This window comes from Eulemur rufifrons, chromosome 30 (assembly GCF_041146395.1).
Source record: "Eulemur rufifrons isolate Redbay chromosome 30, OSU_ERuf_1, whole genome shotgun sequence".
Classification (NCBI taxonomy): domain Eukaryota; kingdom Metazoa; phylum Chordata; class Mammalia; order Primates; family Lemuridae; genus Eulemur; species Eulemur rufifrons.
Genome location: NC_091012.1, coordinates 103,844,162 through 103,865,882, shown reverse-complemented (window position 1 = coordinate 103,865,882; position 21,721 = coordinate 103,844,162). Strand labels below are relative to the sequence as shown.

Sequence of the window (21,721 nt, the reverse complement as noted above, 5' to 3'; positions counted from 1 at the left end):
AACTGAGACGAGAAGAAACAACTTGTCCAAGGTCACACAGTTACATAGCAGGACATGGGGATATTCGCATATTCTGTCTAGACAAATGGTCAAGTATTAAGGCATTCTGGGTAACTTTCATTTTATTTTATTTTTTAGAGACAGAGTCTTGCTCTGTCACCCATCATGTAGTATGAGAAAATCAATTCACCCAGGCTGGAGTGCAGTGGTTTGATCATAGCTGATTGTAGCCTTGAATTCCTGGGCTCAAGTGATCCTCCTGCCTCAGCCTCTTGAGTAGCTGGGACTACAGGTGCATGCCACCACCGCCCAGGTAAAAATTTTTAATTTTTCGTAGAGATGGGATCTTGCTATGTTGCTCAGGCTAGTCTTAAACTCCTGGCCTCAAGCAATCCTGCTACCTCAGCCTCCCAAAGTGCTGGGGTTACAGACAGGAGCCACTGCGCCTGGCCTCTAGGTAACTTTAGAATTCATTTTCTCATATCACCTGATGGTATACAACATTTACATGGGTGGCACAAAAACTATTAGAAATTATTTTTTATGGTATATAGAAAGGACTACATATGTATATCGTATCAATAATGATATAGCAAACACAACATGTTCATTTATACAGAAACAATGAGGATTATTTGGAGTATGCTTGAAATTTCATTTATAATCATTTTAAATTGAATAGAAATTTATTAGGTATGTGTGATATAAACCAACAGATACTAAACTTTTTTCTTCACTTAGGATGGGTGGTAAAATCCACTGAGGGGTTGGTGTGTATGTGCTTGGAATAAATGTGTTAACCTTGAGAAAAGTTTTACAAAATGCATTTCTGATCAAAACCAAAAGTAGACATTTCAGAATTGCTTGCTTTGGGGAAATTGCTTTTTGTTTCTTTGTTTAATTAATTAATTTAATTTAAAAATAATTGCTGGGCCTGGGTGCGGTGACTCATACCTGTAATCCTAGCACTCTGGGAGGCTGAGGCCGGAGGATCGCTTGAGGTCAGAAGTTTGAGACCAGCCTGAGCAAGAGTGAGACACCGTCTCTACCAAAAATGGAAAAAACTAGCTGGGCATGGTGGTGTGAGCATGTAATCCCAGCTACTTGGGAGGCTGAAGCAGGAGGATCACTTGAGCCCAGGAGTTGGAAGTTGCAGTGAGCTATGATGTTGCCACTTCACTCTAGCTGGGAGTGATTTTATTTTAAAAAAATAAAAATAATTGCTAAACATACTGAATTGCAATCCCTACTAGTGGAAGCTGCCAGGGAGGGCCAGAGGTGTCTGTCACTGTCCATGGCATTTTAAAGGTGGCCTCCACTGCTCAGTGTGTGATCTTTTTACTTTATTATTAGATATTTTAATATTTGAGTTTTATTTTATTTGTAAGAAATAATCATACTTACCACAAGATGTCCTCATCAGAGTAAATCTTTAATAATAAAATTATAGGACTGTTATTTGGTTTAATTATTTTTCCCACTCATCTGATCCTTGGGTTTGGAAATTGGAAATATATAAACCCGCATTTTTGTTTAATTTTAGGAAAATATGGAGGTACTGTATATAACATACAATGAACTTTTAAAAATTAATTTAAAACAAAAGAACCCTGTCTGTTGGTTTAATGGTGTGTTTTTCATCAATTTGGAATATAGGGATAGCAAATTCAAATTACTACTCAATGCATTTTGTTAAGAAAGGCTTTTTAATAAGGAAAATTAAAGTTAAATGTAATGATTAGGTTCACTTGTAAATTTCCTCCACTTCTGACCCCAGGGATGTATATTAAAAATCCCTCCAAGGAATATCCAGAAGTGGAAACTTCCATACTCTGCGTTTATTAAAGCTATAGATAGAACAACTACAGCTGCATTACCACTAATTTACCAGTAACATAAAGTTGCTGGTTTATAGCAGGTCTCAGGCCCACATCACCTCCCATTGGCTGGGATGGTCCAAAGCCCACCTCTTGTGCATAGCTATTGGCCTGTCAGTGGCTCCGGAGTGTCATAGAGCCTATCAATGCCCGCGCCATCCCAAAGCCTGCCTTCCACTGAACTACCATTGGCTAATCTCGATGCCTGTCGGGAGCGGATAGAAATTCCCTGCAGACCGCTGTGTTGGGCGAGGGGAGCAGATTAGCCAGTTGAGGTCCCTGTCAGGCGTGAGGTCTGTGCCTCAGGCAGATGTGTACGCATCCGGGTCATCTCCCTAGAAATGAGTAGCTGAGAGGGAGGCGGTGCGATGGGGGTCTCAGAGATGGTGCTCTCCAGGCCGAAGCAGGGGCCAGCGAGGTCCGCGGCATTGGGAAATGAGAGTGGCATGTTTTTGAGGAGGTCCTTAGGCATGCAAGACTGCTGGGATGGATCTGAGATTCCTTAAGTAGGTGCCCCTGGCCCGTACCCTGGTTGAGCACTTTTTTTTTTTTTTTTTGAGACAAGGTCTTACTCTGTCACCCAGGCTAGAGTACCGTGGCGAGATCATATCTCACTGCAGCCTCGAACTCTTGGGCTCAAGCGATCCTCCTGCCTTAGCCTCCCATGTAGCTGGGACTATAGGAGCGGCCACCACGCCTGGCTATTTTTGTTGTTGTTGTTATTATTATTTGTAGAGACGGGTCTCGCTATGTTGCCCTGGCTGGTCTCGAACTCCCAGCCTCAAACAGTCCTCTCTTTTTGGCCTACCAAAGTGCTGGGTTTACAGGCACAAGCCACCGCATCCTGCTGTGATAAACACTTTTTATTAAACTTAAATTCTTGGAGCACTCTCCTCTGTCCTTCTGGTTAGGGCAGCCTGAACCTCAATTTGCTGAGCTGTAAAATGGGTAGCATTACAATAGCAGTCGGTGAACACTTTAGATTTTAAATTTTTTTAGACATGTTTCTGAGAATTTTAAATTAACAATGATAAAAACCAACAAATATAATGCTTTAAAATCCTAAAAAATTTCCAGGTGGATAATTACAAGGGGGATGTCAGAAAACTGTAATCAACTAGGTCCGGTTTTAATTTTTGTTTTTATACATGGTGTTTCTAATGGTTTTAATGTGATGATGATGATAACAACCCAAGTCATTTTAAAGGCCTTCAATGTCTTATCAGGTACCTGTGAGGTACTTGGCTGAAGTTGGTTGTGCCAGTTGGGTTGGGTTTGGGGTGAGTCTATGAGTCCTTGGGAGAGAAGGGATTGCTTTGGAGTGGACTGACTGCTCACCCCACCCCCACTCAGCATGTGTGCAGTGAGCTTGCACTGGAATTTTGCTTGTCTTTTTGTAAACACTGGGCAACAGAGTCAAAAGTCTGTCTTCAAATACTGCCTAGAAATTAAAGTTTTAAATCAAATTAAATAATATTTAAGTGAATTGAAATGTCCAATGCACTCCCCCAGTCCCTCTCTCAAAGCATTTTGGAGCCACTCATTGAGCTCCAACAGGAGTTGTTCCCTGACCTCACTGGCAGTGAGGTGGCCACCAGGTCACCGGTACTGGGCGATGGGGATTCTGGGCCTAGGAATTCAATTTCAGAAAAGAAAATTAAAAAAAATAATTCCTCTGATCAATAAGAATTTATAAGAATAAAAATGTTTAGGCCAGGCATGGTGGCTCACCTCGGTAATCCCAGCACTTTGGGAGGCTGAGGCAGGAGGATCGCTTGAGGCAATGAGTTCCAGACCAGCCTGGGCAACATAGTGAGACCCAATCTCTACAAAAAAATTTAAAAATTTGCTGGGCATTCTGGTGTGTCTGTTGTCTCAGCTACTCAGGAGGTTGAGGCGGGAGGATCGCTTGAGCCCAGAAGTTCAAGCCTGCAGTGAGCTAGATCGTGTCACTGTATTCTGGCCTGCGTGACAGAGTGAGATCGTCTCTAAAAGAAAAAAAACCATGTGGTTTTTTTTTTTTTTTTGAGACATAGTCTCACTCTGTTGCCCGGGCTAGAGTGCTGTGGTGTCAAGCTCACAGCAACCTCAAACTCCTGGGCTTAAGCAATCCTTCTGCCTCAGCCTCCCAAGTAGCTGGGACTACAGGCATGTGCCACCATGCTCGGCTAATTTTTTTCTGTATATATTTTTAGCTGTCCAGATCATTTCTTTCTATTTTTAGTAGATACGGGGTCTCGCTCGTGCTCAGGCTGGTCTTGAACTCCTGACCTCAAGCGATCCTCCCTCCTCGGCCTCCCAGAGTGCTAGGATTACAGGCGTGAGCCTGGCTAAAAAAAAAACAAAAACAAAACATGTTTAGAATTATGTTTGACCAGCCTGAGCAAGAGCGAGACCCCGTCTCTACTAAAAAATAAAATGAAATGATCTGGACAGCTAAAAATATATATAGAAAAAAATTATCCAGGCATGGTGGCACATGCCTGTAGCCCCAGCTACTCGGGAGGCTGAGGCAGAAGGATCGCTTAAGCCCAGGAGTTTGAGGTTGCTGTGAGTTAGGCTGACGCCACGGCACTCTAGCCAGGGCAAAAGAGCAAGACTCTGTCTCAAAAAAAAAAAAAAAAGAATTATGTTTGAAGCCATTTTTTGCCACGCATTTTTTTATTGAGGTATATTTTACATAAAATAAAATATACCTATTTTCAGTATAGAGTTCAAAGAGTTTTCACAAATGCACACAGAAGGTTACAGTCACCTCCAAAAGTTCCTTCATGCCCTTCCCCATTTATTCTCCCCCAAGACAACTAATGTGATTTCCTTCACTATAGATTAGTTTTGCCTGGTTTAGAATTTCATACAAATGGAATAATACGGTATTTCTCTTTTGTGTCTGGCTTCTTTCACTCAGCCTTATGTCTGTGAGATTCACCTATGCTGTTCCTATGTATCAGTAGTTTGTCCCCTGTCATTGCTGTGTAGTATTCCGTTACCCTGTTGTGTCAATTCTGTTGTTGGACATCTGGGCTGTTTCCAGTTTTTTCCTATTATGAATAAAGCTAATCTGAACATTGCATACAAGTTTTTGTGTGGACATATTAACAGTAGCCTGATGTGGCCGGCTCACCACAGCATATTTTGTGATCTCTTCTCAAATCTGGTTCAGTGGTGTCACATTGGTAGCTTGAAATAAGCCATGGTGGGTGTATTTACACCACACTTGGCAAATGCTACAAATTAAAGCTTTTTTCTTCCAGGAGAGCTGGTTGTTAAACACCAGCACACTATTGGACATACATTTTTCATTTCTTTAGAGTAAATACCTGGGCGTGAGATTACTGGATTGCATGGTAGGTCTATGTTTGACTTTATATGAAACTGCCAAACTGTTTCTAAAGTGCTTGTACCATTGTACACTTCCAATACAAATGTATGAAGGTTCCAGTTGTTCCACATTCTCATCAATACATGGTATTGTCAGTTTTTAATTTTAGCCATTGAATGGTGAAGATCCAAATAGAATCGGGGAGATGGGAAATGGAGGTTATATGAGAGCAGAGTAAGCATAACTTCTGTCTCTCATAGACAGAGAAAGCACTCAATAAATACATGTTGAAGCATTTTGAGCCCCCCTCACCTAGTGACCTTCCTCTGATCATTCCCATTTCATTGCAGAGGGATGCTGAATTTCCAAACAGGAGAATGTGGTCACTTCAAACACAACAGGCCATTCATAGTGTTGGGGAAATAATTGAAAAGAAAAATCTCATGCCAACCCAGTGAATTCTCTCCACAAAGTATAAAAGAATGAAAAAGTTTCATTACTGAATAAGCACCAAAACAGACTGGGATGTGCATCACAAGCAATCCACTAAAGAAATTTTGAAGTCAGAAAGAAATCTAATCCTTTTATATATAGCAGGCAGATACAACACATTACATACATATTCTCAAAATAAACTTGTGTTCAAGTAAGAGAACGTGACAGCACCATTTGGTACACATAGTTCATCCCAAATTCACCTGGTAATTGGGGTGGCCATGTGTTAGTTAATTACCTTTATCCAAAGGAAAACTAAAACTCATATTTCTATGACAAGCAGGTAACAACTTGGAACCAGGTACCTAGACCAAATTCCCATGGAGACAGGAGACAGAGGTTCTGTTTCCATTGATGTTTATCTTTCAAGGAGATGGCTCCAAGGTTCTTAAGAAAAACAAAACAAAACAAACAAACAAACAAACAAAAACAAACGGTCCAGGGTTGTAAAACTGGCAAGAGACCTATTTGGCTTTTAAAAATATTTACTGCCAGGTTTGGTGGCTCACGCCTGTAATTCTAGCACTTTGGGAGGCGAGGGGATCCCTTGAGACCAGGAGTTTGAAACCAGCCTGGGCAACATGGCAACAAAACATAGCAAGATCTGTCTCTATAAAATATAATGATAACAAAAAAAATCAGCCAGATGTGGCGGCGCGTGCCTGTAATGGCAGGAGGCTCACTTGAGCCCAAAAGTTCCAGGCTGCGGTGAGCCCAGGTGTTCCAGGCTGCAGTGAGCTATGTTCATGCCACTGCACTCCAGCCTGGGCGAGAGTGAGAAAAACTAAATTACACATATCTCAAAGGGACAGAGAAAAAACTTGCAATGACAAGTTTCTTAAAGGAAATGCTCTAAGAAAAAGGAAACGGGAAAGTCTCTTTTTTGACAGCAGGGAAAATTCAATTTTTAAAAATTCGCGTTTACCCTACAATACCTCCACACGTTGACCGGCATTCTGCTCCACTCCAGGTCCACACTTCCCTCTTCGCCTGGCCACCTAGACTAGTCTTTCAAAATCCTCATCAACCCCGTTCCTAAAGGAACCCTCCCAGAACAGCAGGCCACCCCTTCTAGGGCCAGAGCCCCAGCCTTGACACATCAGAAACCCGCTGTCACAAAAACTGTGACTACAGTCTCCTAGAGACGGTAAACATTGCAGATCATTTGGTCTGATTCCAACCCATTTCAAAGATGGTAAAACTGAGACAGGAAAAATCCTAAAAGGGTGCTTAGGGCATTGGCCCAAAAAGGGCAGTTAAGGATTTCCCCACCCAGGTCCCTCAACTTCTAAGGTCAGCCGCAAATAACCATAAAAAGTTCTGCTTTATTCCTCCACGGCACAGTTGGAGTTAAAGCCCTTGGCACGCAAGTCTCGCCCCGACTGCGCCTGCGCGAGTCAGGACGTGCGAACTTGCCTCAGATCCTGACGTTTCAGGCAGCCCCTCCTAATCCGGAACAGGACCCACATTCCGCCGGTCTTGCCTTGACAGGCGTGACCTTCATCCAATAAGGATGGAGGGCTGGGTCCCACAAAGCCAACGGTGAAAGTCCGAAGGGCGGTGGAGGCGGGCCCTGTGGGGCAACAAGAAGACAGGCCCAAGATGGAGGCGGCGGTGGCTGTAGCAGCGTGACAGGTGAGGGCGGGCTTGGTAGGGCTCGGTTTCTGGAGCGGCCGCTGAGCACGGGCAGGGAGCCCGAACCGAAAGCTCAGCTCCGGGATGGCTGCGCCTAGGCTCCGGCGCCTCCCGCCCGGAACCGGAGGAGTGGTTTGACCCGGGGCGAGACCATCGTCGACAGCGGGGGTGGGGTGGGTAGGCAGGAATAGGCTGCGGGAGATGGTTTCGCCCGCCGCGAGCGGCAGCGCGCCTGCGCAGGGCCGCTAGCCCTGCGGTAGGCTGTACCCCGCCGTATGGGGCTTCGGCTGGGGTGTGTGGTGCCCCGATTCCGTCTTAACCCCCTTAAAGTGTTTGATGACCCTTCCTTATCAACTCCGGGAGCGCATGCAGACGCGGGTTTCTCTCTGGTTTCCTTATGGATCAATGTCTGACCCGCTAGGGGAATGTCTGAGGATTCCCCCGGTACTCCTCCTCAGCCCTCCCCAACCCCCTTCCATGAGCCCTCATTCAGTTTACACCAGTAATACGTCTGTGACCCCTCACTGGTTGTCAGGGAGAATTTTGGAGTCTCCTCTTTACCTCCATTTTTCTCACCTCAGCACCATTAACTTCCTTTTCCTTTCCCCATGACAACGTCTAGTGATCCACCCTTACCACCTCCGTTTGGCTCAAGGTCTGGAGACCCCCATTATCTGCTATTCTCCCCATTATACTCCCTAGTGACCCCTATTACATTTCCCTTCAGCATAGTGTTTGGTGACCCCCTATGAGTCCGTCATCACAGTCTTGTGACTTCCATTAGCCACCTAACACAGTGATTGTGGTCTTGCCATCAACATTACACCCCGAGGCTTAGGGATGCCCACAGTACCCTTTAAGAACATGTTTGGTGCAACCTCCATTTTCTCCAAACTGAGGGCAATATCTGATGATCCTGTTTCCCACCACCCTGTCTGTGACTCCTTGCTCACCACAGTGTTTCGTAACCACGCCCCTTCTCCATTAAAAAGCCAGGACATTCCATTCTTGCCCTTTATGTACCTGACACCTCAGTGCACTGTGTGCTGACTTCCCCATGGGGCCCCAGCAGAGTCTTTTGTGCACCTGTACCCTCCAGGACAGTGTGTGCTGCCTCCCACTGTGTCCCCCTTGCCCTCCCTCCCTAGCCTGTGTAGTGAATTTGAGACCTGGGCACTTGAGTGAGACAAGCAACAGGAAGGTCCGAGCAGAGGAGGGACTGGGTGGACCTCAGGTGTAAATATCTTTTGGGCTGTTGTGTGGAAATTAGACTGTGCTGGGCTATGGGAGCCTGGAAATAGAATTTTTTACAATTTTTTAAATTATTAAGGCTACAAAGTAATTGTGCATATTCATGGGGTACATGCGATACAAGCATACAATGTGTAATGATAAAATCAGGATAACTGGATATCCAGCACCTCAAACATTTATCATTTCTTTATGTTAGGAACATTCTAATTCCACTCTTTCAGTTATTTTGAAATATACAATAAATTATTGTTCACTATAGTCGCCCTATTGTGCTACTGAACACTAGATCTTATTCCTTCTATCTAACTATATTTTTGTACCCATTAACCATCTCCTCATCATCCCCCTCCCTGCTACCCTTTCTAGCCTCTGGTAACCATCATTCTACTCTATCTCCAGGAGTTCAATTTTTTTTTTTGGCTCCCACGTATGCATGAGAACATGTGATATTTGTCTGTTTGTGACTGGCTTACTTCACTTAACATAATGTCCTCCAGTTCCATCCACGTTGTTGCAAATAACAGGATTTCATTCTTTTTTATGGCTGGGTAATATTCGATTGTGTATATGTACCACATTTCCTTTATCTCTTCATTCATAGATGGCTGGAGATTGAATTTTATTTTGTCCCCTGCCACTTTGTTTCCAGACTATCATTATTGGACCTCTGAATTCTTCCTCTGTCTGTCTTCTCCTAGGAGCCCCATGGCACCTGCCCAGCCCCACCTCAACCCATCTTGACAAAGTCTTAGGCTCCATGGAGCCACCAAGGGGCCCCCCTGCCAATGGGGCTGAGCCGTCCCGGGCAGTGGGCACCGTCAAAGTGTACCTGCCCAATAAGCAACGCACGGTGGTGAGTCCTATGGGCAAAACTGTCAGGGATTGTGGATGGACCCAGTTGTAACTCTGGGAATAGAAGGGTGACAAGGGCTGGGGGAAGGCCTTTGCAGAGGGATGGGAGTGTCAGCTGGAGCCTCTGTTGGGCATTGAGAACCTTTACATCTGCACACACACAGGTGACTGTCCGGGATGGCATGAGTGTCTATGACTCTCTAGATAAGGCCCTCAAGGTGCGGGGTCTCAATCAAGATTGCTGCGTGGTCTACCGACTCATCAAGGGGTGAGTGTGGCAGCCCCATGCCTACCTACTGAGTGCCTTACCTCCCATCCCCTCCTCGGGGTCATTGTGAAGTCTTCCATTCGTCTTCCCTTAGTCTCTAGTCCTTTCCTTATCTGTGGTATTCTCCAAGACCCCCAGTGGATGCCTGAAACTGCGGATAGTACCGAACTCTATTACTGTCATTCGGAACACATTTCTGTTCATGTCTTTCACCCACCAATGTAATACCTTTTCCTTCTTAACTAAGTACTTATCACACCTTGTGGCCATAACTTTTGCACTTTGACGTGCGGCAGCAAAATCAACATGAATTTTTTTTCCCTTCTTCCCAATTTTAAGGATAGAAGATTCATCCTTATCATAGATCTCAGCAACCTCAGCATATGATTTTTTTTTTCTTTGCTTAAGTCAAGAACTTTCAGCTTTTCGCTTTAAGGAATCACTGTATATGGCTTCTGTTTATCATATCTGCATTGCCACCATCACTACTCTTGCACTTTGGGGCCATTATTTAGTAAAATAAGGATGACTTGAACACAAGCCCTGCAATACTGAGACAGTCGTCTGATAACGGAGACAGCTCCCAAGTGACTAACAGCGGGCAGTGTACATAGCGTGGATCTGCTGGACAAAGGGATGACGCACATCCCTGGTGGGGCGGCACAAGATTTCATCACACTACTCAGAATGGTGTGCAATTTAAAACTTACGAATTGTTTATTTCTGGGATTTTCCATTTAATATTTCCAGACCACGGTTGACCATGGGTAACTGAAACTGTGGAAAGTGAAAGCACAGATAAGGGGGGATTTTTGTAGTTCAGTTAATCTATGAGTCCATCCATCTTTTGGTCAGTCACTTCATTAGTTTCTTGGCCTATAAGGTCAGCAACTCATTTTCTCTTTGGCCGCCAAGTCCTCACCATGCTCCATCACTTCCTTCCAGAGTTCATCTATTTTATTCTTTCACTATTTGATTAATTCATCACCTCTCTCCTTCCTCAGAGTCCCCATTCTCTGTCTGCCTTGTTGGGCCTTGCTGCCCTTCCATTTATTCCTCTGTTCTGGGGTTCCTTAATTTTTTCTTCAATTCACACGTTGCGTTTTATTTGTTATTTCAGTGCCTCATCAGCCCCTTTTCAGGAGCTCACTTATCACTTCTAAGATTTAGTTGTTTGGCTTGTTTTGCTTTTCACCTTGTGGTTAAGAGCATGGCCTCTTCACACTGTCTTGCCACTCATTACCCTTGTGGCCTTGGGCAAGTCACTTAATCCCTCTGAGCCTGTTTTCCCATCTATAAAGTAGGGGCAAGGAGAGTGACTAATGCCTAGAGTTGCTGTGATGAGAATTAAACATGCCAAATGTTACTCCGTGGATGGCAGGCTTGGAGGGACTTTTGGGGGCTCCATGTCTCTTCCTGGCCTCTGTCCATCCTTCTACTCATTCCCTTCCATGCCCTCTGCAGGCGAAAGACAGTCACTGCCTGGGACACGGCCATTGCCCCCCTGGATGGCGAGGAACTCATTGTCGAGGTCCTTGAAGACGTCCCACTGACCATGCACAATTTTGTGAGTGCAGGGTGGACAGTGGGGGCACACTGTGTGTGCGGGGAGGGTCTTTGACCAGGCCTCAACCTTCCTTGCTCTGTGGCAGCAGGTACGGAAGACCTTCTTCAGCCTGGCGTTCTGTGACTTCTGCCTTAAGTTTCTGTTCAATGGCTTCCGCTGCCAAACCTGTGGCTACAAGTTCCACCAGCATTGTTCCTCCAAGGTCCCCACAGTCTGTGTCGACATGAGTACCAACCGCCGACAGTGAGCTCAGCCTGGGGTGGGTGGGGGGAGGAGAAAGACAGAGGTCCAGCTATGAGGCCCTTATAGACAGCTGACCCATGTCCCCTTCCTTTATACCGTTGATGTCCTCAAGGATCTACCACAGTGTCCAGGATTTGTCCGGAGGGTCCAGACAGCATGAGGCTCCCTCGAACCGCCCCCTGAATGAGCCGCTAACCCCCCAGGGTCCCAGGTAGGGATGACTTATCCAAAGGGCTACTGGGATAGAAAAAGGTCTGGGGGCCCCTGTAGACCACAAGCCATACTTTATTCATTTATTTATTTGACAAACATTTATTGAGCACCTACCAGTGTGAGTAAGGGCATGGAGCTGTGGGACCTTGGGCAAGCCACCTAATCTCTCTAGGCCTCAGTTTCCTCATCTGTAAAGAGAGGATAATAACACTTTCTACCACATAGGGTTCTGGTAGGGATTAAATGAGTTAAGACAGGTCGAGTGCTTAGAATAGGATCTGGTACACAGTAAATAATCAATTCATCTTATAAATTACAAATATATATATAAAAGTATCTAACTACTTTGTTAATTCTTCCAGTATAACCATACTCAAGCCTTTCCATTTTGAAATGCATATTATTTTATAATAAATTACTTCCCTTTTATTTCTTATATGTTAAATATTATAACAATAATATATCTATATTAAAATATTGCTCTAATATATATTGTATATTTTATAATGTGCATATTTATGTTGTGTATTTATGTTATTGTATCATGTATTAACAATATTCTTATATAGAATATACATATTTATATAATATATAAAAAGGTAAGGTTAGGTTATTTTATTATTTTTAATTATGGGTGTATGTGGATTAATTACCTCTGAATTTCATTTCAGGATAGTGAAGGGCACATTAAGAAATATTTTTGTAACGCTATAATATGTATAACATATCATATGTATAACATGTATGTATAACATATACGTATATTTTAAAACATTGCCATTTTAATATGGATCATGCATATTATATAATGTATTTGAATAGTACATGTTTTTATAATATATAATTATAAAACACTACATATTGCCCTTTCCCTACTATCTGTGTGACTTGCTGTCCCTCCTTTAGGCCTTTGCTCCAATGTCACTTCCTCAGAAAAGCCATTCTTGACACCCTCGGGGATACTTTCTGTCTCCTTATTTTACCTTATTGTTTTTCTGTATTGCACCAATCACCATCAGGCATATTATATATTTCTTTTTTTTCCCTCTCATCCTCTGTTGGAATATCAGCTCCACAAGGGCTTGAACTGTTGTTTTGTCCACAGTTTTATCTCTACCATCTGGAATGGTATGTGGCACACAGCAGGCACTCAATAAATGTTTCTTAAAGTAATGAATAATAGTACTACCAGTGGACATTTGCTCTGTGTGAGCTAAATGCCCGCTCATGGCTGGAGGTTGGGTTGGGGGGCTTTCTTGGTTCTCTGATTCATTCAACAGTGATTTCACAGCCTTTCCCCCGTCAGCCCCCGCACCCAGCACCGCGACCCGAAGCACTTCCCCTTCCCTGCCCCAGCCAACGCCCCCCTCCAGCGCATCCGCTCCACATCCACTCCCAACGTCCATATGGTCAGCACCACAGCCCCCATGGACTCCAACCTCAGCCAGGTTGGTGCCGTGGGGGGCAATGAAGGGGACCACTGGGCAGAGGGGAGAGCATTCCTTTTGGCCTCCACATCCTCTCTTTGACTCCTGTCCCTCTTCTTCTAGCTCACTGCCCAGAGTTTCAGCACTGATGGTGAGCCCCCCATGCCTACACCTTGTCCCCCGCCAACCCCCGCCCCACCCACTCGCCTTCACTCACATCCTCTCCACAACCGCAGCTGCTGGTAGTAAAGGTGGCGGCAATGGAGCCCCCCGGGGGAGCCCCAGCCCAGCCAGTGTGTCCTCGGGGAGGAAGTCCCCACATTCCAAGTCACCATCGGAGCAGCGAGAGCGGAAGTCCTTAGCTGATGAGAAGAAGAAAGTGGTATGCTCAAGGGGGAGCCTTTAGGGGGCACCACAGGCTGAGTGACGTGGGATGAGGGATGTGGGCAGGCCCCTCAGATGCCACCCGTCTGGCCCACAGAAGAACCTGGGGTACCGGGACTCAGGCTATTACTGGGAGGTGCCACCCACTGAGGTGCAGCTGCTGAAGAGGATCGGGACGGGCTCCTTTGGCACCGTGTTTCGCGGGCGGTGGCATGGCGATGTGGCCGTGAAGGTGCTCAAGGTGGCCCAACCCACAGCTGAGCAGGCCCAGGCCTTCAAGAACGAGATGCAGGTGCTCAGGTGAGGTCGCACGTGTGCCTGGATGGGGGGGTGGCAGGCAGGGCCTGGGCGCCTCTCTGAGAATAGGCCATGCTCAGAGCGCTTCTTGAATGTCATCTGCATTTGTGGTGTTAGCCATAATCCAAAGTTGTTTGTCTCTCAAGAATGTCGCTTTCCCCTCTAGGAAATGGGTATGTTTAGAGGATCTCTGATGATGCTATTGTTTGTGTTGGGTTAGTATTGATGTTAATTAATGGCTCTGCCTCCAAATTGTGAGTCTTCTCATTTGCGTGCTGTGAACTGGGCTGGGGGTAGGCCATCATTCACGTTCTTATGTGCACTTGCATGAAGAGCATAATGTTAGTGGACCTTGTCGCCAGGAAGGCTTGTGTCCTTCCTTCCCTTCTGTTTGTGCTGCATCGTTAATGTTATGTTTATCGTGTTGCATTCCTGTTATTCATTAATTATAATAATGCCTTAATTTAAAGAACAGTATCATTATAATTACCATAATGTAATCATTGCTTAATTATTATAACTGCTATAATTATGTAATTAATAGTATATTAATTCATGCTGAGAAGCCCAGGTGTTCCCTTTTTGGGACTGTAGTTACCATGTGATGTAGTACTCTATCCCTACATACTACATAGGTACAGTTTCTACCACTCCTGGGGATGTCAGCTTGGGCTTTTGCCCTCTGTTAACTGGGCACAATTATCAGAGTCGATGTCATCACTATTACTTGAGCTTTAACATTTATCCTCATAATGGATGTCATAGTAAGAAAACTTTGATTCCTAATTTCTCTCTGTGAAATGGCAATGATTTGAGCGCATTATTTTTCCACCCTGTTAGTATTTTGACCATATTCTAACCATTATTGAAAGTCCTCATGTGCTCTGTTATCCTCTCTGACATGAGCACAATTGCAGAGCATCATTGATGTTATTTGCATTTGTGTTACCATTATACCTGTGGTTAATACTTCCATAAGGAATGAAGGTTTTCTCATAAACTAGGGGAAAACGATTCCTACATGACAGAGTTTCCATGAGATAGACCCAGGTACCCAGGAGCAATAACAGCACATTTTCTGAGCACTTTCTATGTGTTTAGCACTGTTCTAAGCACCTTACAGATACTTACTGACATCCCTATAATGTAGCTAATGTAATTATCACAGTTTTACTTTGAGGAACATGAGGCACAGAGAGGCTAAATGTCTTAACCAAAGGTTGCACAATGAGTAACTGGTGAAGCCTGGATTTGAACACAGGATATAACATGAGTCCAGACTCCAAGCTATCTACTTCTGAGTTTCTTATGGTGGTTAACAAGCTATAATCTTCACATGCTATCAATATTTTTACCCTGCATTTATCAATATTATGTTGATACATGATGAATGAAGAAGGTTGATATTCTGCTTTCTCATCTGTAAAATGGTCACAGGCCCAGGTAATGTTCAGAATCAGAGGTGGGGGTGGTGGTAATGATTAGAGGTGCTACTGGTAGGCAGAGAGGGTGGAGGCAGCAATCTTTCTCTCCTGCTTTTGTTGGGAGATTCAGATGAGGAAGCTCCATACATAAGCCCTCAGCAGAGAATCATAGCCCAGCAAACATATCTCACAAATTCATGGAATCTGGCAACAATCTGGTCCTGAGTGCCCCCAAAGACAGGGTGAAATGAATGGCAGAAGGCAGTGAACAGCGCCATTCCTGATGCTCAGTAAGTCAATGACAGTTGCTGGTTTTCCTCCCCACCCCTGACACTGCCCTTTCTGCCTGCAGGAAGACACGACATGTCAACATCTTGCTGTTTATGGGCTTCATGACCCGGCCGGGATTCGCCATCATCACACAATGGTGTGAAGGCTCCAGCCTCTACCACCACCTGCACGTGGCCGACACACGCTTCGACATGGTCCAGCTCATCGATGTGGCTCGGCAGACTGCCCAGGGCATGGAGTGAGCCTCCCATCCTGGGGAGTGGGAGGGGGAAAAGGGTGGGGGAGATGAGGTAGCCCTCAGCCAATTCGCCGCTGCCTCCACCCCACAGCTACCTCCATGCCAAGAACATCATCCACCGAGATCTGAAGTCTAACAGTATCTGCCTGTCCCTGGGCTGGGATTGGGGTGGAAGCATCAAACAGGGTGAGGGCTTAGAGAGGTGGCACCTATGGGGGGTTCTGGGGATGAAGAGGGAGGGGTATTTGTCACATGACTGCTTGCCAGGTAGCAGAGCTATGGCTGGTCAGGAGCTTTAATGGGGGTCTCTTGATTAGGAGTCAGAGGTGTGGCTGGTTCAGGTACTATTCTTGGGGACTCTGGTCAGGGTCTGAGGTGTGGCAGTTGTAGAGTGGCATTATGGGGGTTCCTGATCACCATCAGAAGCGTGGTGAGTTTGGGTGCCATTAGAGGGGCTTCCTGGTCAGGAGTCACAGTGGAGTCAAGTGTGGAGGGCATTAGTTGGAGCACCCCACCCAAGTCAAGGTTATGGATAGTTTGCGTGACATTGGGGGGCTCCTGGTCAGGGTGAGAGGCGTGACTGGTGTGGGGGTATTAATGGGAACCTCTCAGTCAAGGTGAGAGGCATGGCTATTAGGAGTCCCTGTAGTGGTCCTTGACCTTGGCGGACATCTTCTTACACGAGGGGCTCACAGTGAAGATTGGTGACTTCGGCCTGGCCACAGTGAAGACGCGGTGGAGTGGGGCCCAGCCCTTGGAACAGCCCTCAGGTTCTGTGCTATGGATGGTGAGTTGGGCCAAGCAGGACAGAGGTCACATGAGGACATGGGCTCCTTCCTGGATTAGGACATGTGGGGCTGGGTAGGAACAGGGATGCCTGTGCCAGGTGTGAGTGGCTCCGAGTTGTGCCCAGTGTGGCCAGTGGGATCTGGGACTGTGGGCCAGCCAACTGCTGACCCTTGTGGTCCCCATGCCCGGTCTGGCTTATCATAGGCCGCTGAGGTGATCCGTATGCAGGACCCGAACCCCTACAGCTTCCAGTCGGACGTCTATGCCTATGGGGTTGTGCTCTACGAGCTCATGACCGGCTCACTGCCTTACAGCCACATTGGCAGCCGTGACCAGGTGAGCCATACACCTTACCCATGGTTCCCCAGCCTGAGGGATCCCCTCAGGCCTCCACAAAGTCCAGAATCCCCTGAATGCCCCTAGGCCTACAAATACCCAGAAGCCCTCTAGACCCCTAGACACCTACAGTCCTCTGGGTACTCAAAATCCCCCAAAGCCCAGAATCCCATTTTTCCCAGAAACAGAATCCCTTTGTGCTTCCAGAATATTCACAGATACCCACAATCACGCAGGCCTTGGGTATCCAGCAGGCTTCAGGGCCCTGGTACCCATAATACTCTAGGCCCCAGACTCTGAACAGTTCTCCCTTCAAGGCCCAGAACTTCCCAGATCCTCAGAAACTCTGGATTCTCTAGATACCAAGTCTTTGGGCCCTGAACATTCACAGTCCTACAGGCCACATGGACCCATGGACCTCTAGGCCCCAGACCCCCACAGAAATGTAAGCTCCCCCCAGATCCAGAACTCCATGTTTCCCTGAGACTCAGTACTTTCCAGGTCCCTAAGCCCCCTAGAAACTTGTGGACCCATAATCCTCTGGGCCCCAGACACCTGCAATCCTTAATAACCCCAAACTTAAATTCATCTGTTCTGTAAGCAGAGAATCCTCCCAAGTCCTCAGAGACCCAGAATCCTCTGAGTCCCAATACCCAGAGCACCCCAATTCCTCAAAAATGAGCCTTCTACATCCCTCAAGACTGTGAATTCCCTGGGCCTCCCAGCCCGAGAGCCCAGATCACCCCCTTCCTCCCCTGACAGATTATCTTTATGGTGGGCCGTGGCTATCTGTCCCCGGACCTCAGCAAAATCTCCAGCAACTGCCCCAAGGCCATGCGGCGCCTGCTGTCTGACTGCCTCAAGTTCCAGCGGGAGGAGCGACCCCTCTTCCCCCAGGTGGGCTGGGTAGAAGGGCCGGATACCTTGGGTGGGGGACTCTGAGATGGAGGAAGACTGAGATGGTGGCAGCTGTGAATGTGAACTGTGTTCAAAGCTCAGAGGTGTACTGTGTGTGTGTGTGTGTGTGTGTGTGTGTGTGTGTGTTTCTCCATTAGGCTGGGGTCTGGGGGTGTTGGGTTGCCCATGTGGCTCAGGACACCCCTCCTCACTCCCATCTGCCCCCAGATCCTGGCCACAATTGAGCTGCTGCAACGGTCACTCCCCAAGATTGAGCGGAGTGCCTCTGAACCCTCCTTGCACCGCACCCAGGCCGATGAGTTGCCTGCCTGCCTACTCAGCGCAGCCCGCCTTGTGCCTTAGGCCCCACCCCAGCCACCGGGGAGCCAATCTCAGCCCACCACGCCAAGGAGCCTTGCCCACCAACCAATCAATGTTCCGTCTCTGCCCTGATACTGCCTCAGGATCCCCCATCCCCCACCCTGGGAGATGAGGGGGTCCCCATGTGCTTTTTCAGTTCCTCTGGAATTGGGAGATCCCCAAAGACCGAGACTCCTGCCTTCTCCATAATTTGGTTTCCTCTTGGCTTTGGAGATACTTCTAAATTTTGGGAGCTCCTCCATCTCCAATGGCTGGGATTTGTGGCAGGGATTCCACTCAGAACCTCTCTGGAATTTGTGCCTGATGTGCCTTCCACTGGATTTTGGGGTTCCCAGCACCCCATGTGGATTTGGGGGTCCCCATTGTGTTTTCCCCTGCCATTCAAGGACTCCCCCCTTTCTTCACCAAGAAGCACAGAATTCTGCTGGGCCTTTGCTTGTTTATTTTGTTTCCCGACTCTTCTCTTGGGGTTCAGAGCCACTGAGGGGTGGGGGTGAGTCCAGGCAAGGAGTGGAGGTCGGGGGGCGGGGGGGAGGTGTGGACCACACAAACAGCGTCACTGCACGCATCACCACAGGCGGCACAATGAACGAGGACCACATATGCCAAGCACGGCACAAGAGGAGGCCACGTCAGTCACAGACACAGACATCACGGCAAAAGGTGGGGAAGTGGGAGACCACTGGCCTTCCATGTGCAAAGGATTCTGGGAGGATGTTTGGAGTTTGCATATTTAAAGACAGCTGTCAGAGGCAGGAAACTGGGGAGGGGTCCCTGGGGGAACCGAGGGGTCCTGGAAGTGGGAAGAGCTCCCAAGGTTTTGAGTGGGTTTGAGGGGAGTGGGCGAAGGGAAATCCTTGTGGGGCTGGGTGGTGGGTGGCATTTGAGATGTGGATCTCCAGACAGTGGGAGATCTGTGGAAGGGGCTCAAAGGTAGGAATTTCTTGAGGATTTGGAAAATTTTCATCGGGACCAAGGTGTGCTGGAGAGATTCAGGAACAAGGTTCTCCAGGAACTTCAGGGTTCCAGGAGGGGATTTATTGGTATTAGGGGCCACAAATGGGTTGTCTGGTATTTGGGTGCTTCCAGGAAGGAAAGCGCCCTCTGAGGGGACCAGGAGCAGAGGTCTTCAGGAATTTAGAGGTTCTAAAACTGAGAAGTAGATCTCGAGGTGACCAGGAGTGGGGTTCTAAAAGGACTTGAGGATTCCAAATGTGAGAATTGGATTTAGGACCAGGAGTGAGGTTTCTCAAGGGACTTGGGGGTCTTGAGGAATGAGAAGTGGGATCTTAGAGAACCAGTAGAGGGGTTCTCAAGGGATCTGGAGATTCCAAAAGTGAGAAGTGGACTCAGGGCCCAGAGAGGGGTTGCCCAGGGATTTGGGGGTTCTCAGGGTGGGGTGTCAGTCGGAGAAGAGGCTGGCGAAAGACTTCCTCAGGCTGCGGATGGTCTCAGCTTTCACCTCGTCCTGGCTAAGGCTGGGCCTGGGCGGGGCTGGCTCTGGAAGGTTGAAGGCATTGGTCAGAGACTGGGATTTGCTAGAGAGAGACAAGGTGGAGGCATGGGAGGAAGGGGGGAAGAGGTAGGGGAGGAAGGGGAGAGAAACACAATGTTACCCCAGGCCCGGCCCCAGCCCTGCCCCTCTGATCCTGGGGCTGTGCCTGTGACCTTCCCACCCGCCACCTGGACCCTGACAGGTTCTCAAGGCTGGGAGGACTCAGAGTGGGTGGAGCCCTGGGCCAGGGAGGTGGGATCTGGAACAGGCTTGGGGAATTTAGATCCAAGGTGGAGTGTGGGATTAATGGGAAGAGTCCTAGGCAGAATCTTTTTGCGTTCTAGTTTGATACAAAGGGGAAGAGGAGCAGGGAGGTTTCCAGTCTAAGGGTGAGGAGTCTAGGAGGGCGGCGGAGGGGCTTGGACCAAGGACAGGCTGGTGGGGGCAAGTCAACCTAAGTGGGAGCAGCTGGGTGGGGCAGGGAGGACTTTTGAGCTGGGGGGTGGGAGTTGGAATGGACCAGAAGAGGCGGGGAAGAGAATGGTAGATGATTTGTGGGGGGAGACTGGGATGGGCCAGAAGGATCTGGGATAGTCCGGAAACGAGCCCCCAGACTGTTAAGGAAAGTATGAGGACGGACTGGGAGGAGTGAAATGACAAGAGTTCAGGAATGGGCTGGGAGGTGCCTGGGGTGGGCCGACAGGAGGAGACTTTCCTAGGGCCTGTGGGGAGGAACCCAAACCCAAAGCAGAGTCTCTCTGGGATTCTGGCACCAAACGCCCGGGCTGGACGGGCGGAGTGAAAGCTTGGGGGAGCGGCCTGGCTCAGGCTGCAGAGTTCTTGGGAGCCGGATAGGACCTGGATTTGAGGAGCACCGGAGCTAGGGCCGCCCTACTGGGCAGGGGCCTGCTCTGTGAGCAGCAACTCGAGGGCTGCTGTAGGGATTCTCTTACTTGAGCTGGGGGTGCGGGGGTCCCCCGGCAGCAGCGGTGGCGGGTGGCGGCACGTCCTGGCTGGGTTTCTGGGCCAGCTGCGGCTTGGCAGGACGTCCGGCAGGGCCCGGGCCGCTGGGCCGAGGCTGCTGCGTGGTGGGTGGCCCAGTGCGGGGCATGGGGCCCGCCTGGCTGGCCTGGCGTGTGGGGCCAGCGGGGCCGGGGGGTTTCTGGGGCGGGCCCTGGCGCTGCTGCCCACCCGGTGGGGCCCCAGAGGCCTTTGGTGGAGCCGGACCAGAGACAGATGTCTGGCGGGTAGCCTGTGGGGGGCCCGCCTGGCGCTGGGGAGACACGGAGGCGGGCGGGCGGGCTGCTGGAGGCGCCGCGGGACCTCCCGCCACTGGCCGGGATTGGCGGCCTTGACCCTGGGCCTGGGACACGGGCTGCTGGGGCGTTGATGTGGGACTTGGTAGGCGCTGGGGCAGGGGGCTTCCAGCTGGGGGTCCAAGGCCTGAAAGGTGCTGCTGGCCCTGCGGGGGCGGGCGCTGCTGCAATGGGGGTCCCTGGCGCTGGGGGCCTGGGCCCGGCTGTGGAGGGCCGCCTGGTGGACAGAGAGAGAGAGCACACATGAGAGTGAGCAAGTGAGAGGTGGCGGGCCAAGTGGCCCGGAGAAAGCCGGGCCCTCACTTACCCTGTGGCGGGGGTCGTTGCTGAGCTGGGGGCCCCGAGGGCTGCTGGGAGGTCTGACGGCCCAAGGGCAGGGCCCCTGGGGACGGAGTCTGCGGCAGAGGAATCAAGCAGGAGAGGTTAAAAATAGTTACCAGCCAGTGGAGCATCAGCCAGTCATAATGACACAGGTTCCCTGTGTGCTGGGTGTGCCTCATTTGTGGCAGAGCAGAGGGGATGTCGGGTTGTGGGGTGGGGGACTTGCTCCCAGGGGAGGGATACCAAGGCACTCAGGGAAGTCTGGGCAGCAGCTGTTCATCAAGTTTCTAAACAACTGGCAATCGCAGCCCTGTGTGCATAAGTCACAGCTGCGTGTGCATAAGGGCGATGCTATTAGCCTGCTGGTTATCTGCTCAATGGCACGGCATGACCAAGGGG

The 21,721-nt window shown here is 48.6% G+C and overlaps 2 protein-coding genes across 6 annotated transcripts in view; one reads left to right on the top strand and one right to left on the bottom strand.

The window, feature by feature from the left end:
- Positions 1 to 7,282: 7,282 nt before the first annotated feature.
- ARAF (A-Raf proto-oncogene, serine/threonine kinase) lies at positions 7,283 to 18,613 on the top strand. Of its 4 annotated transcripts, XM_069464397.1 has the most exons (16): positions 7,306 to 7,329; positions 9,282 to 9,436; positions 9,600 to 9,703; positions 11,168 to 11,270; positions 11,356 to 11,513; positions 11,626 to 11,724; positions 13,018 to 13,174; positions 13,277 to 13,304; positions 13,390 to 13,535; positions 13,635 to 13,837; positions 15,611 to 15,787; positions 15,879 to 15,925; positions 16,456 to 16,574; positions 16,781 to 16,912; positions 17,675 to 17,809; positions 18,038 to 18,613. In XM_069464397.1, exons 2-16 carry the CDS (start codon positions 9,341 to 9,343, stop codon positions 18,170 to 18,172), a joined length of 1,839 nt encoding a protein of 612 aa, XP_069320498.1. In that variant the 5' UTR covers positions 7,306 to 7,329; positions 9,282 to 9,340; the 3' UTR covers positions 18,173 to 18,613. The 4 variants fall into 4 exon arrangements, with proteins under 4 accessions (XP_069320500.1, XP_069320498.1, XP_069320496.1 ...); XM_069464395.1 differs by lacking the exon at positions 7,306 to 7,329 and having other exon boundaries at positions 9,286 to 9,436; positions 11,359 to 11,513; XM_069464396.1 differs by lacking the exon at positions 7,306 to 7,329 and having other exon boundaries at positions 9,286 to 9,436; positions 13,033 to 13,174.
- Positions 18,613 to 21,721, bottom strand: part of SYN1 (synapsin I) — a 41,999-nt gene continuing 38,890 nt past the window's right edge. The window contains exons 11-13 of one of the 2 annotated variants that reach the window (XM_069464393.1): positions 21,309 to 21,396; positions 20,639 to 21,218; positions 18,613 to 19,728 (exon numbers count right to left, since the gene is read on the bottom strand). In XM_069464393.1, the coding sequence (XP_069320494.1) occupies positions 19,593 to 19,728; positions 20,639 to 21,218; positions 21,309 to 21,396 (804 nt within the window). In that variant the 3' untranslated portion in view covers positions 18,613 to 19,592. The remainder of the gene's footprint in view (positions 19,729 to 20,638; positions 21,219 to 21,308; positions 21,397 to 21,721) is intronic. The other variant, XM_069464394.1, reaches the window with a different exon arrangement.